Source organism: Ursus maritimus, unplaced genomic scaffold, assembly GCF_017311325.1.
Source record: "Ursus maritimus isolate PB19 unplaced genomic scaffold, ASM1731132v1 scaffold_11, whole genome shotgun sequence".
Lineage (NCBI taxonomy): Eukaryota > Metazoa > Chordata > Mammalia > Carnivora > Ursidae > Ursus > Ursus maritimus.
Window position 1 is genome coordinate 33,742,005 of NW_024423453.1, and position 19,412 is coordinate 33,761,416.

At 38.3% G+C, this 19,412-nt stretch overlaps 1 protein-coding gene across 4 annotated transcripts in view; it reads right to left on the reverse strand.

Annotated features, from left to right (window-relative positions):
* LOC103657985 (glycophorin-A) overlaps nt 1–19,412 on the reverse strand; it is a 46,648-nt gene that overhangs the window by 17,605 nt on the left and 9,631 nt on the right. For 3 of the 4 annotated variants that reach the window (XM_040626337.1, XM_040626338.1, XM_008685435.2), the window contains one exon: nt 10,073–10,123. The exons of the other annotated variant lie outside the window; for it this stretch is intronic. In XM_040626337.1, coding sequence (XP_040482271.1) covers nt 10,073–10,123 — 51 coding nt within the window. The remainder of the gene's footprint in view (nt 1–10,072; nt 10,124–19,412) is intronic. 4 annotated transcript variants of the gene reach the window in all.

Sequence of the window (19,412 nt, forward strand, 5' to 3'; positions counted from 1 at the left end):
AAGGCAGAGCTTGGTTTTCAATTCAAATCCATTTGACCACAGAATCGTCTGGGAAGGTCTACCGTGATCCATGCAGAATAAAAAGGATGAGAGCAGCAAATAAGTTGCTTCCAGCGAGCAAATTCTCAGCAAATAATGCAGCAACTCCCAAGCAAGCCTTCACTTATGGCAAATGAGGGCTAACTTCAGAAGAAGTACAACAGTACTAAATCACCTTGTGCAGAACCTAAGATGGGAGGGGCGTACCTCTACCGTGGAAGTGTAGGGTGTATAGAATAGATGGAGCCACATCATGGAAAGACAGACGTTTCTGCTTAGTAACAACCTGTTAGCTGAAATTTCACTTTTTTGAGCCAAGCATCTTCTAATCCAGTTGCTACTGCCTACTCCAAATCCCCAGACCCAGAGCAGTTCCCATACTGCAGGTGCACCAGCTTCAGTTAAGGCATCGGCACTTTGGTAGCGGAACTCCCTGCACGCATTAGGTTTGAGCTTAGAGAAGTTACGGTGGATGAGAAAAGTTCTCATTAGAAGTGACAATTTTATCCCAAAGTTCTCACACCACCGATACGTTCTGCCACCGGTTGAACAACCACAAACAGCAACAACAGAAAGTAGATCAGCATTCTCAATCCTGGCCGCATGTTAGAATCATCTGGGGGTCACAGGCATGAGATTCCAGGGTGTTGCCAGCAGTGACAGCCATTGCTCCAGACTAAATTCACATGTAGAAACCTCATTTTCCAGGGTTTTGTGACCTATTCTTATGTTTTCTAAGGTTCTTATATCACTGTTATCTAGAGAGTGAATAAATTCCGAAATCAATTGGAATTAGCCTGAGTTGCTTGAGAAATAACAACATTCACCATTTGTCATATTAAATGATACCATTTCTTGTGGTTTTGTCTTAGAAAAGCCCCTCTCCCCCACATTTGATTTAACTTTATGCGTTTTCCAAAGGTAAGTTCCTCCTTGTGTGAACAGACTGGAATATGAACATAGTGGAGTGGCTCGGATGGAAACGTGGGTCGTAGGCCTGGGGCCTCACACCCTGTGTCCGTGGCCAGCTGGGAGCAGCTCCAAGGATCTCCATAAGAGCTTAGCTGGGAAATCCTCAGTCTAAAACTGAGTTTTCAAATTGCAGAATGAGATCCCTTGTGAAGGAGTTGGCTGACTTTCTGTAAAGGGTCAAAGAACAAGTCTATTAGACTTGGTTGGTTTCTGTTATAGCTCTGCTGTTATGGTGCAAAACCAGCCTTAGTCAATACGGAAGCCAAAGCATAAGTCAATAAGAGTGGCTTTGTTCCAATAATTATTTATGGACACTAACATATTAATTTTATGTAATATTCACATGTCACGAAATATTACTATTCTTTTGATTCTTTTAAAAACACTTAAAAAGTAAGAACCATTGTTAACTTGAGGGTTGTACAAATGCAGGTGGGAGGCTAGATTTGGCTCACAAGCTGTAGTGTGCTGGTGCCTATGTGAGTGTATTTAGAAGCTCTGGCTATGGAACTCAATCATCACTATTTTTTAGGGAGAGCCCCTTAGATGATTCCAACATGGAATCAAGATACTGAATTCCTACAGTAATTGGCCTTGAAATCAACTCACTGTGTCGTTCAGGCATTAAAATATTAAATTGTATAAATCGAAGAGAGTGCGTCACATAGTAAGGACAGTTATTAGTTTGTGGAATTTTGTATCATATATGTTTATGTGTTTGTGTAGAGTGAGTTGCAGCGTACATTCACTACGTCTCGATCACATTTGAATGCGTCTGGAGGCGGATATACCTTACTATACCCTATCTGAATACCTCGCCTCCAGAGGGGCTGAGGGAATCCATAGCCCATGACACAACTGAGATCCATTCAAGGCACCTAGGAGCTGTTGGCTAGTTGGCTCCACCCTAGAACAATCCTATCCAGTTTTCATAGGGTCCATCAAAGCAGTTGGAGTTTCTATGTGTACTGTGCCATTAAAATGACTAGGGGGTTCTGAGAGAGAATTCTTTAAAAACATAAAGTTAGCCAACAGGATAATTACAAATAGGTTATCTACCTTCAAAACACATAAGAGGTGAAAGGCCAACAGACCATAGCATATATGTCAGAACACCAGAAATAAATCATTAAAAAAGAAAGTATGGAATAAAGATAACAAAAGATACTGTATGTCAGTTGTGAATCCATAAATGTATATAAATGAAATTTCCACATTAAAATACAAAGACCCTTAGATTGAGTCAAAACAGACAGGAAAAAAGGACCCCAATGAATGTATGCTAGATCACAAGAACACAAATAAAACAAAAAAAGGCAAAATGTGTGTAAAGAAGTGCAAAGGTATATTAGGCAAATAAAGATAAATAATAACAGGAATAAAAAATTTAAGATTAAACAAAGTTGAATCAAAGGCAAAGACATTTAAAAAGACATGAAGGGTTAATTTACACTGTTAAAGGACATATTGTACAATGATTCTTCAGGATATATGGACCATCATATCCCCAAAACACAGCACCAAGGAATACCAAGCAAAAGAAGAAATTGACCGAATTATAATAGTAGTGGCACACTTTTAACAGTTTTCTACAAATGTGATAGATCGATGCAAAACATAAACACTGACAGGACCTGAGAAGCATCTGACGTGCAACCCCAAGTGATCGATGTTTACTTTTTTGGAGTAATAAATCAATGAGTATAAACTTTATCACGATTTGTGAAATCCATACACTCATTTGGAAGTGACATTGCCGAATTGCCTGACAAGATGCTCTTGAGATCTCTACCTGACAGAGTAGGTCAGGGAGGGCACCAACAGGCATATTTGTGCAGTGTTTCTCCTAACGAGATGCAATTTCACTGCCACAATTCATCTTGCCAGTTGCCTTCAACCCATGTACTATACTCCAGTTTTATTCTCTGGGATTATTTCATTTCATTTGATTTTTAAAAATAACCATGACTGAGAAATAAGTGGTAATCATCAAAGGGAGATCCCGAGATAAAAAGCTCATCTAGCCCAGATTAAAAAGAACAAAAGGCTGACATCATAGTCACACAATTCAGGCTCATGAAATGCACCAGAAGGAGAAGACAGATCGTCAGCCTTCATTACCGTCTCCACTTCAGCGAAAGCACAAGCAGAGCACTGAGTGACAATGTTGCAAGGGTAAGGAAAGGCCAAGCCTGGAACATCGCTGTGTAAGAGACTCTTTAGGCAATTTAATGTATTGAATAAGTGCACAGATTCTAGAGCCAGCCTGCATGCATTCAAACTAAATTCCCCAACTACTAGCTGAGACCGTGGGTAGCTTGGCTAATCTCTCTGTGTCTTTGTTTCATCTTTTGTGAAATGGGGATAACAATTGTCTCTATCTCATAAATTATTGATTGAGGTAAATGAGTTAAAATATGTCTAAATGTTGCACAAATAGAAAAGCTGGTCTTAAATAGGGAATGGCTTAGGAACCACAAATACCAAACTAATCTTGAAAAGGAACAGAGGTGGAGGACTTACACTTCAAAATTTCAAAACTCACTCCAAGGAGACAGTAATCAAAACAGTGTGCTGCTGCTCAAAGAATCAATGGAATAGAATTGAGGTAACCCCGTATATTTATCAATTGGTTTTCAACAAGGGTGCCAAGACCATTAAATGATGAAAGAATAGACTCTTCCACAAATTGCGCTGGTTCAATTAGTATCCTAATGCAAAAGAATGAAGTTGGATTCTTATCTCATACCATCTAAATAAATCAAATCAAAAAATGGACCAAGGACATAAATATAAGAGTTAAAACTATAAAACCCTTAGATGTAAACATGGGAGTAAACCTTTATGGCCTGGATTGCAGTCAGTGGTTTTCTTTTTTAAGATATGATGCCCAAAGTACACGCAACAAAATTTTTAAAAAATAGATAAATTGGACTTCATCAAAATCAAAAACTTTTGTGTATCAAAGGATGCTCTCAAGAGAGTAAAAAGATGATCCACAGGGTGGGAAAAAATATTTGCAAATCATCTGTCTACTAAGGGTCTAGTATCCAGAATATGTAAAGAACTGTTATAATGTAACAAAAACACAAACAACCCAATGTGAAGATGGGCAACGATCTCGAGTGGACATTTATCCAAGAAGATATACAAATGGCCATCAAGCACGTGAAAAGATGCTTAATACCATCAATCACTAAGGAAATGCAGATCTAAACCATAATGAGATATGACTTCACACCTACTAGAAAATAACAAGTGTGGCTGCAGATGTGGAGAGACTGGAGCTCTCAGACTCCTGAGGCACCGTAGAATAGTGCAGCTTCTATGGAAAAAGTATGGCATCTCCTCAATAAGTTATATAAATACCATGTGACCCCAAATTTCTGCTTCTAGGTAAACTCAAAAGAGAATTGAAAACAGGTGTTAAAAAAAAAACTTGTAAAAAATCTTTACAATAACACTATTTACAAAAGCCAAGCAAGAAGAAATGACCCAACATCCATCAACTGATGAATGAATAAATAAAATGTGGCATATCTATGCAATGGAATATTATTCATTCATAAAAAAGAACAAAGTACTAATGCTTGCTACAACATGGATGAAACTTGAAAACATTATGCTAAGTGAACGAAGCCAGACGTAAAAGGTCATGTATTGTATAATTACATTCATATGAAATATTCAGAATAGAAAAACTGACAGAGACAGAAAGCAAATTAATGGTTGCCAAGGTTGTTGGGAGGGGAAACAAGAGTTTGATGTATCTGTTGTTTCCTTTTAGGGTTATGAAAATGTTCTGAAACTAGATAGTAGCTATGGGTGTACAACATTGTGAATATACTAAATACCACCGAGTTGCATATATCAAAATTGTTAAAATTGTGAAATTTGTTACATGTATGTCTCCGCAATAAAAAAAATATTAAATGTATGTACCTGTCTTAGAGTAGAGCTTGGCATTAAGTAAATGCTATATGAATACTGGTATTATTCTTTGGAATCTAACTGTATACAGAACCCAACTTATACAATACCAATCTAGAGATGGATGTACTCAAGTTGATTAAATAACTATTTATAGAACTTTGTACACTGAAAATAAAGATGACATCTTCTTTTTTGATTGCTTACATATAATAATTTGCGTTACAAAGAAACTCAACCAAAATCCCAAAGTAGAAATTATATAGGACATAGTGTCGGACTACAACACAAGAAAATGAGAAATTTATATGGGGAAGAAAGTGAAGGAAAAAATAAAATCTAAGGAAGTAACCACCTGGAACAAAGTAAAGTATTAATGCAGGAATTATTGACTATTTTGAAATTGACAACAAGAACACCTCTTATCGAAGTTTAGTATTAATGGCCAAAAGTAAACTTTCAAAACTCATCATCTCAACTGACCATTGTTAAACAACAAAAAATAATAAATAAAATGAGCAAAAGAATAGCAAAATAAAGCTTACAGAAATTACAGAAGAAGTAAATAAGGATAAGAGCAAAAATGACTCAGTGTAAAATACCAAAATTGATTACTATGTCAAAATAATTTTTGATGAATTAAGAAAATAAACCATTACAGGTTTTAATCAAGACAAGTTGAGAACATAGAACACAAATATGTAATTATTAGGAATGAGAAAGGATGCATAAAATTCACAGATAACATTTTTAATTGGAAAACCTCAATTAAAATAAAAAGTACCCATCAAATTCAACACCCAAAGAACAAATAATCCAGTCAAGAAATGGGCAGAAGACATGAACAGACATTTCTCCAAAGAAGACATCCAAACGGCCAAAAGATACCTGAAAAAGTGTTCAACGTCACTTGGCATCAGGGAAATACAAATCAAAACCACAATGAGATACCACCTCACGCCGGTCAGAATGGCTAAAATTAACCACTCAGGAAAAGACAGATGTTAGCGAGGATGCGGAGCAAAGGGGAACCCTCTTACACTGTTAGTAGGAATGCAAGCTGGTGCAGCCACTCTGGAAAACAGTGCGGAGGTTCCTCAACAGTTTGAAAATTGAGCTACCCTATGACCCAGTAATTGCACTACTGGGTATTTACAAAGATACAAATGTAGTGATCCTAAGGGGCACCTGCACCCCAATGTTTATAGCAGCAATGTCCACAATAGCCAAAGTATGGAAAGAGCTCAGATATCCTTTGACAGATGAATGGACAAAGAAGATGTGGTATATATACACACACACACACACACACACACACACACACACACATGCACACAATGGAATACTATTCAGGCATCAGAAAAATGAAATCTTGCCATCTGCAAAGACGTGGATGGAACTACAGGGTGTTATGCTAAGCAAAATAAGCCAGTCAGAGAAAGACAATTATCATATGATCTCGCTAATATGTGGAATTTAAGAAACAGTACAAAGGATCATAGCGGAAGAGAGAAAAAAAATAAAACAAGATGAAATCAGAGAGGGAGACAAACCATAAGGGACTCTTCACCTCAAGAAACAAACAGGGTTGCTGGAGGGGAGAAGGGTGGCGGGATGGGGTAACTGGGTGATGGACATTGCACTGGGTATTATATAAAATTGATGAATCACAGACCTCTGTCTCTGAAACTAATAGTACATTATATGTTCATTGAATTTAAATAAAAATTAAAAATAAAATAAAATAATAGTGTCTTTGAAAAATATTTATGATTAAACATCTAATGAAAAAAAGCCTGAGAAATCAATAGCCATAAAAAAAAGAAAACTCTCAAAAATTTCCCTCAAAAAATACAGTCAGTGAGGAAATAACAGGACAAATCAAATAAGACAATTCTTTTGGAGCCTTCAAAACAACCGATGCCATGAAAAAAAAATTGGGTAATTATTCTAAATTAAAATAGATGCGGGAATCAAATAACAATGAATGAATGTAGGTTAAAATTTGATTTTAAAGCAGCTATAAAAGCCATTCATGGACAATTGGGGAAACGTGAATAGAAAGATTATATTGTGGTATTACTATTAATATTCTAAAATATGAAATAATGTGATTATTTAGGATAATGTCCTTTTTATTAGGAGATGAATATGAAAATGATTATGGTGAAGTGTCATAATGTCTACAACAAGTTCAAATGATACAACAAAAGTTTATATATATTTATACACTTACAGACAGATAAAGCAAATATGGCCAATTAGTCACAATTATCAAAACCAGAAAGATAATTCATGAATATTTCTGCTAGTCTTCTTTGATTTTTTCCCCATGTGTTTGGAATCTTTCAAAATACAAATTTAGGGAAAAGAAATGGGATAGTAAAATGTACCATATTCATGTATACATGAAGAAAGTATTTTTTTGCTTATTTTTGTAAAAAAAATCCTTCTACTATAATTGGAAGAGATGACTCTTCTTCAAAATATCTTGCATGCTTGAAACTGGCATAGTGATTAATAAATTATTTTTGAATAAAAGGCACAAAAATTCATTTACCTTTTTGATAGCAACTGCATGTGTGCACACAAATGAATTATAGAAAAAATTATGTATAACAAATATAGGTAGAATGATCCTAAACAAATATTAAATGCAGCACAATAGTAAAAGAAAACTTTCCAAGAGCCAAGGAACTGATAGCAGGATGGGAAGCGTAGGGCACTATGATAATATCCATTGATATAATTCATCACTTCAACATATTGAAGAATAAAAACACAGTGAAAACACAGAAACTAATAAGATGAACAGGCATTCTTAAAGGAAAGCAAAGAAACGTTCAAAAAATATTCCTGTTATACTTGGTATAATAGGTATTTTCTCTCTCATGGTAACTGTCAGGAAATTTATTATTATACTGTTAAGCTATGGGCGTCAACTTTCAAAGTCTCAACTATGATGCAGAAAATGTATTTGATAGAATTTTAGATCTTTTCTTGATTAAATCTCTTCATTTAAGGTTAGGGAGAAATTTTATAACATGATAAGGATAATTTACTGAAAGTAACAGCCATCATAATTAATGGTGTGACATTCATATTATAGACAGTCTCAAGACTAGTATGACTCCTATCATGACCATTACAGAACATGAACATATATAACATTTAGAAGTTCTCACAAGTGCAGTACAATAGCAAAGGAGCAGCTATAAATATTTATTTCAAGTGAAGAAACAAAATTTCATTTTTATAGGGAATACAATCATCTAATTTTGAAAATTGAAGAGAATCAACTATCTTAACCAAAAAAAAAAAAGGTTAGTGAAGTCACTTACAAAATGAACATATACGAAATAATAAATTCTTCTTAGGCTATCAATAAACAATTTGAAAGCATAATGAAGCTTTTTTTTAAGATTTTACTTTTCATTTGTTTGAGGGAGACAGTGTGAGAAAGAGCCTGGGGGGGAGGGGGAAGGGCAGAGGGACAAACAGACTCCTGGCTGAGCAGGGAGCCTGATGCAGGGCTCTCTCTGTCCTTGGAGCCTGGGATCACGACCTGAGGGCAAGGCAGATGCTTAACCGACTGAGCCGCCCAGGTGGCCCAAAGCATGTTTTAATTAAGACAATAACAGAACATATAAAATACCTCTTCAGAAAGGAAACCCATAAATTTATCTAAAGTTTCTTTTTTTTTTTTTGACATTTTATTTATTTATTTGAGAGAGAGAGGAAGAAAGAGAGAGAGCACAGAGGGAGACGGAGAGGGGGTAGCAGACTCCTCACAGAGCAGAGAGCCCAACCCCGGGCTGTATCCCAGGACTCTGGGATCATGACCTGAGCCAAAGGCAGATGCTAAACCAACTGAGACACCCAGGTGCCCCGCTTGTCTAAAGTTTCTTTCAGAATTTTTTTCAACTCTTCAGAGGATGTAAGATAGGACTCAGTAGAAATATGTGATATAGTCCCAATTTCGAGATTTACTATTACAAGTTTTTTTTATTTGCTATGAGCTAATTTATTCATTTAATTCCATCATTCATTTTATTCTAACCAAATACCAGGGGAATACTTTCATGTTGCATAAGGAATACGTTTCCCAAATGATTCTGAAACTCATCTGGAGGAATAAACAAAAACTTCTGGCTTCCAGTTAAGGGAAATTAGCGTGTTGCAGACCAAGCCTCCTGTCCGTGATAAGCAGAAGAGCTGGACAAATGGAAAACATCTAGGGAGGGCGTCAGAGCCTACCAGGGCTGCAGGCTCTGGAGGGGGAGGGGAGGTGCAGAGAGGTGAGCTTGCCCTTGGCAGCCAGCTCTCCTCTGAAGACACTTGTTTATTTGCAAGTGAGGACTGAAAGAAGGATGTACAATGTTTTATGATTTGGGGCTTGCGATGTTTTTAGAGTCGTTTACTTTTCTGAGACAGGCATGGGCCAGAACACTCCCTGAGTCCCGTGATGTGATACAATCTCTTAGTGAATAAAGCATCCTAAGGTGCTAGATGCTGCCACTTTTCTGATACTCTTAGCTGCTGGAATGTGGCAGCTGGCAGCTGGGGGCTGGGCACCCTGACACATGTGTATGAGTTGTGTATCATAACAGAAACAAGCCCTATAGAAAATGGAACATGGGAAAATCATTAATGATGGTTAATCTCATCGGTTCACCAAAACTCTCACTTTTTTTTCTGCCAGATCCCCGAAATCACTTTCACCAGATGTTGTAATCAAGTATATTTGAGTAGTAATAACCACAATGAAATGCATCTACCAGGCTCTTGGTTTTCTTGTTAATATTTTTCAGCATTGCTTCATGAGAGAGCCCTCTTAGAAAGCAGAGATTTGTTCAGTTTGCTTTAAATTTTTTTTAACTTTTCCTAATTACATTTTATTGATTCTCTTTGCAGAAAATTTAAAAAGTATCGAAAAACAGAACAAAACAAAAAAGTCACCTACAATCCCAACACTCAGAGAAGACCCTGGGATGTTTCTTCTCAGGACTTTTGCTTTAATTTCCATCTAGGCCATGTATCACATGACCACACATATAGGGACTTACTAAATATGCAGAAATGATTATAATGGCTTGAAATCTATTACCATCTGCTTTTGTCGGTAACTTACTTGGTGACTTAGGAGCTGTTGTAGCTGGGTCCTCTTGAGTAGAAGCATAACCTAAAAGACAAGTTGGGGCAATCACTTAAAATGTGCCTCCTAAAATGGTTCATGGGTGTATTCAATAATCCTCTAGAACCAAAGTAAAAAAAATTCATCGGAAGAATGTTAAATCTGGCTTCCCAATTTAAAATTAGTGTGTGTCAGGGTTTTTTAGAAAATTTATTGATTGATTATTAAATAAGCCAAAACCAAGAGTTGGACCCTTAACCACCAGAGCACCCCGAGCGTGTGTCAATTTTGACATACCATCTCTTCTTTCCCCTCTCTTAGGGATCCTTTCCCAGGTGTTCATAGTGGGGTGTCCATTTCTTTCTAAAAACCCAATTTCACACCAGGTAATGAGATTCCCAGGTTTGGGAACCACAGAACAGGTTATCTGAGGCCCAGCTTTGAGAAGTCACTGTAGTTTAGAGATGGAAGGAGGTTGGGGTGCTCTCTATTCTGTGTTTTGTTCTATAGGCACAGGGAACTGAGACTGGATTGGTTCTCCACAGTTAAACTAGTCTGCAGCCACATTCTGGTCAGTTGTCATTTCTGCAACTACTATTGATGGAGTGCTTCCTTTGTGCCTGCGATGTGTGGGCTGCTTAAGTAAAGACACAGGTTTGACTTCGAAGAAATCAAAGTGGTCCCTGAAACCCAGCTCAGAACGCGTTCCTAGAACTTCTCCATGGGCAGAAAGACTCTCTGGGATCACCGAGGAAGAAGGAGATGCCTTGTTTCTTCACTCAGTCATTCTAAGCATGTGTTTTCAAACTGATGTCCCTGTAGACCTGTGTAGTAAGATGCTCAGGGTATCAGGGTGTATCTACACAGAGCTCTCATTTTGTCTAAACAAACGAAAAGGAACATCCCTTCCTTTCTTCTCCTCCCTCCCTCTTTTCCCCTCTTCCTCCCTCCCTTTACTTGCTTCCCGTTGATTCAGCCAATACCCTACCACATGTCAAGAGCTGTGCTCGATTCTGGAGATACACTAATGAATAAAACAGCCATAATAACTGTGCCTTGGGATCTTCCAATTCAATCAGAATACTATGGCCTAGAACACAAATTAATGCCCTTGCTTGCTTAGCAGTATGAGGACGGCTCAGAATCTCTCCCTGAAATACATAGTTCACAAAAAATGTCAGCTTCAAGGATTAATAGTTCTGCTCACTCACGTAACTTTTTCTATTTTCTAGCACTTAGTTAAATTTTAAAGAACTTGCTGGTGATTCTAAAATAGAAACACATGGGGCAATCTGAAGAATTTCATCCATCACTTCAAATTAACTATACCCGCCCCTGGTTGAGAAACGTCACCTAGGAGAAACAAAAGAAGTATCTCTTTGTACATTCTCACATGCTTAAGCTACTTTCAAAATTCACGGTAAGGAACCCAAAATCCCACAATACGCACCCCTAACAGCCAGCAGAAGTGTTTTGATGCTTACACTTGGCAGCAATAGCCCTCAAGTCTGTGTGGCTCTCCCACATTCCTTGGGCCCTAAGCAGCTACCGGACATCTGCGGACATCTGCAGGTACACAAGCTGCAAAATGTCTGTGAATAAGAGGATTTTAAGCGACTGTTTACAATGGAATCTTCAGTTGGGTTGAGTAGGTAGAAGGCATCCAGACAGATCTGTGACCATTAAAGAGCAGGTGTGGTTTACCTACACCTCTTAGGGACAGGGTGATGAGAAATGTCTCTCTCCGTTTTTTTTTTTTCATGCTCTGAGCCCCTGGATTTCTGTACTTAAATCGTTCAACAAATGCAATTGCATCATTCGCAAATTAAAGCTCAATTTAAATCCGGTCCTCTTTAATTCAGGATGTACTTTTATATTTTATGTTACAGGGGCTCTTGGAATATCTAATCCAACTTGCTTACTTTACAGATAAGAAAGGTGATATCATAAAAATTAACTGATAAGCTCAGTTTAACACAGCTGGTAAAGAACAGAGCCACGACCTAATTCTGCTGACTTCCAGTAATATTTCCATTTCCAGACCTGTGCCTGGTTGAAATCTTGTCAGCAAGATTTCTTGGATGTTTTAGCATATTAGCTGGTGAACATTGGGGTGCACTGAACACACAAAAAAAGACAAATTCCTTGCAATTCTGAGATCCTAGGAGCTAGGGGTTTTAAACTAGTCATATATTCTTCATTTTTATTTTTTCACACCAATTTATTGCACTCATTACATTATATCTCTTAGCCGTCAGGATCCTCGTGCTATAGCCACAAAGAGAAACTGTTTTCCGTTCTAGTAATTCGATATAAGGGTCATTTAAAAAATCCGTTCACTTCTTTTAGGAAGAACACGTCCAGACCGAACCTGAACAATTCCGCTTCTCAGAGAGAAACATGTATAGCTTGAGGTATTATGGAAGGTGTGTCAGCATCCAGCTACCAACACTGCACATGTCCTCAGTTGCTCTGAAATACGTACTCTGAAGTCCTTACCCCATGTCTGCTTACAATGACTCACTGTCTAAACCTCGAAGGATGGGAAGAATTTTAGGTAGAAACGTGGAAGGGGGTCAGAAACCAGGGATGTACTGTATGGTGACTAACATAATATAATAAAAAGTCATTAAAAAAAAAAGAAATGTGGAAGGGGGGAATTAAGGTCAAGAAATAACGTGAGCCAAAATGCGAAGACAGGATAATTGCAACCTGCGTTCGTCTGAAGACCAGGAGGCAGCCAACAGGCCAAGGCCGGCCAACTTCTCAGACTGACAAGAGTTTAAAGTTCAAGTGGCAAATTAGTGCAAAATAAAATACAAGCGTAGCTGCAGCAAGGCCTCAAACTCCTTGTTTAAAATTTTGTTCCAGTCTCCAGACACTGAAATGGCATTTGCTGTGTATTTCCTAAAAAGTACATTACAGGGACTGAAACGGAATCACGTAATTTTAGGTTCGGGAAGGGTGTAATGAATGAATTCATATATACCATCGAGACTATTAAAGATTTCTAATTTTCATGATTGTAGCGTCTCACACTTACATATCATCTGAATCGTTCTAGAACATTCACCTCTTTTGTCCCTTATCCTCACTGCTCTGACCTCACAGTTTCTCACTAAAACTCTACCAGCCTGAGAAGTCCGTGTGTTGAAGGAGGGAGCTTGAGAAGGCCCCTGTCACTGTTCCCAGTGCACCAAAAGGGTGGGGCAACTTGTGGGCCCAGGACACGTCAGGGATACAATGGGGAGTAGAGGTCCAGTCTCCTCACATCCCCCTCTATGCTCTACCCACCAAATCACATGGCTTTCCCAAACACTTGACATTTCTAATATGAAATGTCCTAAGAAAGGGTAACAACAAAGTGCAATGTTGGAGAAATACCCTGTACAGTCTTGCTGAATGCCCAACCTTCCAGATGCTGAACTCCTGTCACGATGTGATAACGCCGGCTCTGGCAGCTGCTGGCTTGGGTTTGGTTCCCTCCTGACTTGCCGCTGATAGAAGTCTTATCTCACAAGAGCAAACTCTTACAAGGACACACCCTGGATATGAAATGCCTTAAGTAGCTTCCAAGTCAGAAAACTAAATTTTCTAAGTGCTATAGTTTTGTTTGTTTTTGGCATTGGGAGGACCATGAAAATTGACTGATAAATTCATCTGTGGAAGTTTTACACAGCTCATTTGTGGTGAAACAGGGACAAAAACTTACATCTCCTGACTTCTGGCTCAATGTCTTTTCTGCCAGACCCTCTTATTTTATACAGAATGAATGTATAAATGGGAATGTTGCCTGTCCCCAAAAAATGTTTGGAGAACACTCTTGCTGTGAAGCAATATTTTAAAAGAAATATTCAGTTTTGCTCTTGAAACCACAGGATTGAGAAACTCAACCTGGGCTGAGTTTGTAATAATACAGTCCCTTGTCCATCCTGTCTTTTGTCATTTGTTTTTCTTTTTTGGAAGGGATTTAGGAAGTTAAAATAGCCAATTATGATTTAGAATAAAGTATAAAGAATAAAGTAGTCGTTGTGATGACATTAGAGCCTAGTGATTTGAATAACCCTCAATATTCTTTTTGAACTCTCTGGTCAAGATCTCTTAAAGGAAGGAGCAGCCCCTTGACTGGTGCATTTCGTGGGCAAGGTGTCCAATGCAATGACCCAGTTCCTGCTCGTCGACGGAGTGACATGCTCTGGCAGCTCTCAGCACCCTGCTGGTCACACTTCTGCCCTCCTTCACGTGAAGGAATAACAACTCATCATTGAGTCTTCACTCTGGACTAGGATGACAACAGCTTCCTTCAAGGAACCTAACACGATAGCCTTCTGGACTGCCCAGCTGCTGTCCGTACTCATCATCCAAAATCATTGTCAAGGCAGCAGGGATAGAAAGAAAAATCAGCCTATACTCTCAGCCATTGTACTTTCTTCAGGCCAGACAGAAAGAAAGCAAGGGATATTTATCTCCACTATCCCAGCGAGAAAGGAGGTCAGACTTTCAGTCCTGCCTTTGCCACTAACTGGTCGAGGATCTGAGTATGTCACTGAACTTATCTGGGCCTCAGTTTCTTGCTTCTAGTATGAGAGTAATGGAACAGATTATCCTCCAAGGAACTTCACTAGTCCCAAATCACGGACATTTATATGACTGAGATAATAATACTCATATTTAACACATCTCATCTTCATTACATTCCAGGTATCTTATCTTGCCATCTTCAAAACAATTACCCGAGAGCGTATTATTTTTTATTAATCCTTACTTGTAGAGAAAAACAAAGATCAGAAATAGTGCCTAACTTGCCTAAGATGTTCAGCTGATAAATGGTAGAACTGGGTATTGAATTCAGATCTATTTGACCACAGAATCATCTGGGAAGGTCTACCGTGATCCATGCAGAATAAAAAGGATGAGAGCAGCAAATAAGTTGCTTCCAGCGAGCAAATTCTCAGCAAATAATGCAGCAACTCCCAAGCAAGCCTTCACTTATGGCAAATGAGGGCTAACTTCAGAAGAAGTACAACAGTACTAAATCACCTTGTGCAGAACCTAAGATGGGAGGGGCGTACCTCTACCGTGGAAGTGTAGGGTGTATAGAATAGATGGAGCCACATCATGGAAAGACAGACGTTTCTGCTTAGTAACAACCTGTTAGCTGAAATTTCACTTTTTTGAGCCAAGCATCTTCTAATCCAGTTGCTACTGCCTACTCCAAATCCCCAGACCCAGAGCAGTTCCCATACTGCAGGTGCACCAGCTTCAGTTAAGGCATCGGCACTTTGGTAGCGGAACTCCCTGCACGCATTAGGTTTGAGCTTAGAGAAGTTACGGTGGATGAGAAAAGTTCTCATTAGAAGTGACAATTTTATCCCAAAGTTCTCACACCACCGATACGTTCTGCCACCGGTTGAACAACCACAAACAGCAACAATAGAAAGTAGATCAGCATGCTAGAATCATCTGGGGGTCACAGGCATGAGATTCCAGGGTGTTGCCAGCAGTGACAGCCATTGCTCCAGACTAAATTCACATGTAGAAACCTCATTTTCCAGGGTTTTGTGACCTATTCTTATGTTTTCTAAGGTTCTTATATCACTGTTATCTAGAGAGTGAATAAATTCCGAAATCAATTGGAATTAGCCTGAGTTGCTTGAGAAATAACAACATTCACCATTTGTCATATTAAATGATACCATTTCTTGTGGTTTTGTCTTAGAAAAGCCCCTCTCCCCCACATTTGATTTAACTTTATGCGTTTTCCAAAGGTAAGTTCCTCCTTGTGTGAACAGACTGGAATATGAACATAGTGGAGTGGCTTGGATGGAAACGTGGGTCGTAGGCCTGGGGCCTCACACCCTGTGTCCGTGGCCAGCTGGGAGCAGCTCCAAGGATCTCCACAAGAGCTTAGCTGGGAAATCCTCAGTCTAAAACTGAGTTTTCAAATCGCAGAATGAGATCCCTTGTGAAGGAGTTGGCAGGCTTTCCGTAAAGGGTCAAAGAACAAGTCTATTAGACTTGGTTGGTTTCTGTTATAGCTCTGCTGTTGCGGTGCAAAACCAGCCTTAGTCAATACGGAAGCCAAAGCATAAGTCAATAAGGGTGGCTTTGTTCCAATAATTATTTATGGACACTAACATTTTAATTTTATGTAATAGTCACATGTCATGAAATATTACTATTCTTTTTATTTTTTTTCTTCATAATAATATTTTTATTATATTATGTTATTCACCATACAGTACATCCCTGGTTTTTGATATAAAGTTCGATGATTCATTACTTGCGTATAACACCCAGTGCACCATGCAATATGTGTCCTCCTTACTACTCATCACCAGCCTATCCCATTCCCCCACCTCCTTCCCCTCTGAAGCCCTCAGTTTGTTTTTCAGAGTCCATAGTCTCTCATGCTTCATTGCCCGAAGAACCATTGTTACCTTGAGGGTTGTACAAACCCAGATGGGAGGCTGGATTTGGCTCACAGGCTTTAGTGTGCTGGAGCCTACATGAGTGTATTTAGAAGCTCTGGCTATGGAACTCAATCATCACTATTTTTTAGGGAGAGCCCCTTAGATGATTCCAACATGGAATCAAGATACTGAATTCCTACAGTAATTGGCCTTGAAATCAACTCACTGTGTCGTTCAGGCATTAAAATATTAAATTGTATAAAATCGAAGAGAGTGCGTCACATAGTAAGGACAGTTATTAGTTTGTGGAATTTTGTATCATATATGTTTATGTGTTTGTGTAGAGTGAGTTGCAGCATACATTCACTACGTCTCGATCACATTTGAATGCGTCTGGAGGCGGATATACCTTACTATACTCTATCTGAATACCTGGCCTCCAGAGGGGCTGAGGGAATCCATAGCCCATGACACAACTGAGATCCATTCAAGGCACCTAGGAGCTGTTGGCTAGTTGGCTCCACCCTAGAACAATCCTATCCAGTTTTCATAGGGTCCATCAAAGCAGTTGGAGTTTCTATGTGTACTGTGCCATTAAAATGACTAGGGGGTTCTGAGAGAGAATTCTTTAAAAACATAAAGTTAGCCAACAGGATAATTACAAATAGGTTATCTACCTTCAAAACACATAAGAGGTGAAAGGCCAACAGACCATAGCATATATGTCAGAACACCAGAAATAAATCATTAAAAAAGAAAGTATGGAATAAAGATAACAAAAGATACTGTATGTCAGTTGTGAATCCATAAATGTATATAAATGAAATTTCCACATTAAAATACAAAGACCCTTAGATTGAGTCAAAACAGACAGGAAAAAAGGACCCCAATGAATGTATGCTAGATCACAAGGAACACAAATAAAACAAAAAAAGGCAAAATGTGTGAAAAGAAGTACAAAGGTATATTAGGCAAATAAAGATAAATAATAACAGGAATCAAAAATTTAAGATTAGACAAAGTAGAATCAATGGCAAAGACATTTAAAAAGACATGAAGGGTTAATTTACACTGGTAAAGGACATATTGTACAATGATTCTTGCGGATATATGGACCATCATATCCCCAAAACACAGCACCAAGGAATACCAAGCAAAAGAAGAAATTGACCAAATTATAATAGTAGTGGCACACTTTTAACAGTTTTCTGCAAATGTGATAGATCGATGCAAAAAAATAAACACTGACAGGACCTGAGAAGCATCTGGCGTGCACTCACAAGTGATCGATGTTTACTTTTTTGGAGTAATAAATCAATAAGAATAAACTTTATCATGATTCCTACATTCCATACACTCATTTGGAAGTGACATTGCCGAACTGCCTGACAAGATGCTCTTGAGATCTCTACCTGACAGAGTAGTTCAGGGAGGGCACCAACGGGCATATCTGTGCAGTGTTTCTCCTAACGGGATGCAATTTCACTGCCACAATTCATCTTGCCAGTTGCCTTCAACCCATGTACTATACTCCGGTTTTATTCTCTGGGATTATTTCATTTCATTTGATTTTTAAATATAACCATGACTGAGAAATAAGTGGTAATCATCAAAGGGAGATCCCGAGATAAAAAGCTCATCTAGCCCAGATTAAAAAGAACAAAAGGCTGACATCATAGTCACACAATTCAGGCTCATGAAATGCACCAGAAGGAGAAGACAGATCGTCAGCCTTCATTACTGTCTCCACTTTAGCGAAAGCACAAGCAGAGCACTGAGTGACAATGTTGCAAGGGTAAGGAAAGGCCAAGCCTGGAACATCGCTGTGTAAGAGACTCTTTAGGCAATTTAATGTATTGAATAAGTGCACAGATTCTAGAGCCAGCCTGCATGCATTCAAACTAAATTCCCCAACTACTAGCTGAGACCATGGGTAGTTTAGCTAATCTCTCTGTGTCTTTGTTTCATCTTTTGTGAAATGGGGATAATAATTGTCTCTATCTCACAAATCACTGATTGAGGTAATTGAGTTAAAGTATGTCTAAATGTTGCACAAATAGAAAAGCTGGTCTTAAATAGGGAATGGCTTAGGAACCACAAATACCAAACTAATCTTGAAAAGGAACAGAGGTGGAGGACTTACACTTCAAAATTTCAAAACTCACTCCAAGGAGACAGTAATCAAAACAGTGTGCTGCTGCTCAAAGAATCAATGGAATAGAATTGAGAGTCTAGAAGTAACCCCATACATTTATCAGTTGATTTTCAACAATGGTGCCAAGACCATTAAATGATGAAAGAATAGACTCTTCCACAAATTGTGCTGGTTCAATTAGTATCCTAATGCAAAAGAATGAAGTTGGATTCTTATCTCATACCATCTAAATAAATAAAATAAAAAAATGGACCAAGGACATAAATATAAGAGTTTAAATTATAAAACCCTTAGATGGAAACATGGGAGTAAACTTTTATGGCCTTGGATTGCAGTCAGTGGTTTTCTTTTTTAAGATATGATGCCCAAAGTACAAAATTTTTAATAAATGCATGCAAAAAAATTCTTAAAAAATAGATAAATTGGACTTCATCAAAATCAAAAACTTTTGTGTATCAAAGGATGCTCTCAAGAGAGTAAAAAGATGATCCACAGGGTGGGAAAAAATATTTGCAAATCATCTGTCTACTAAGGGTCTAGTATCCACATTATGTAAAGAACTGTTATAATGTAACAAAAACACAAACAACCCAATGTGAAGATGGGCAACGATCTCGAGTAGACATTTCTCCAAGAAGATATACAAATGGCCATCAAGCACGTGAAAAGATGCTTAATACCATCAATCACTAAGGAAATGCAGATCTAAACCACAATGAGATACGACTTCACACCTACTAGAAAGTAACAAGTGTGGCTGCAGATGTGG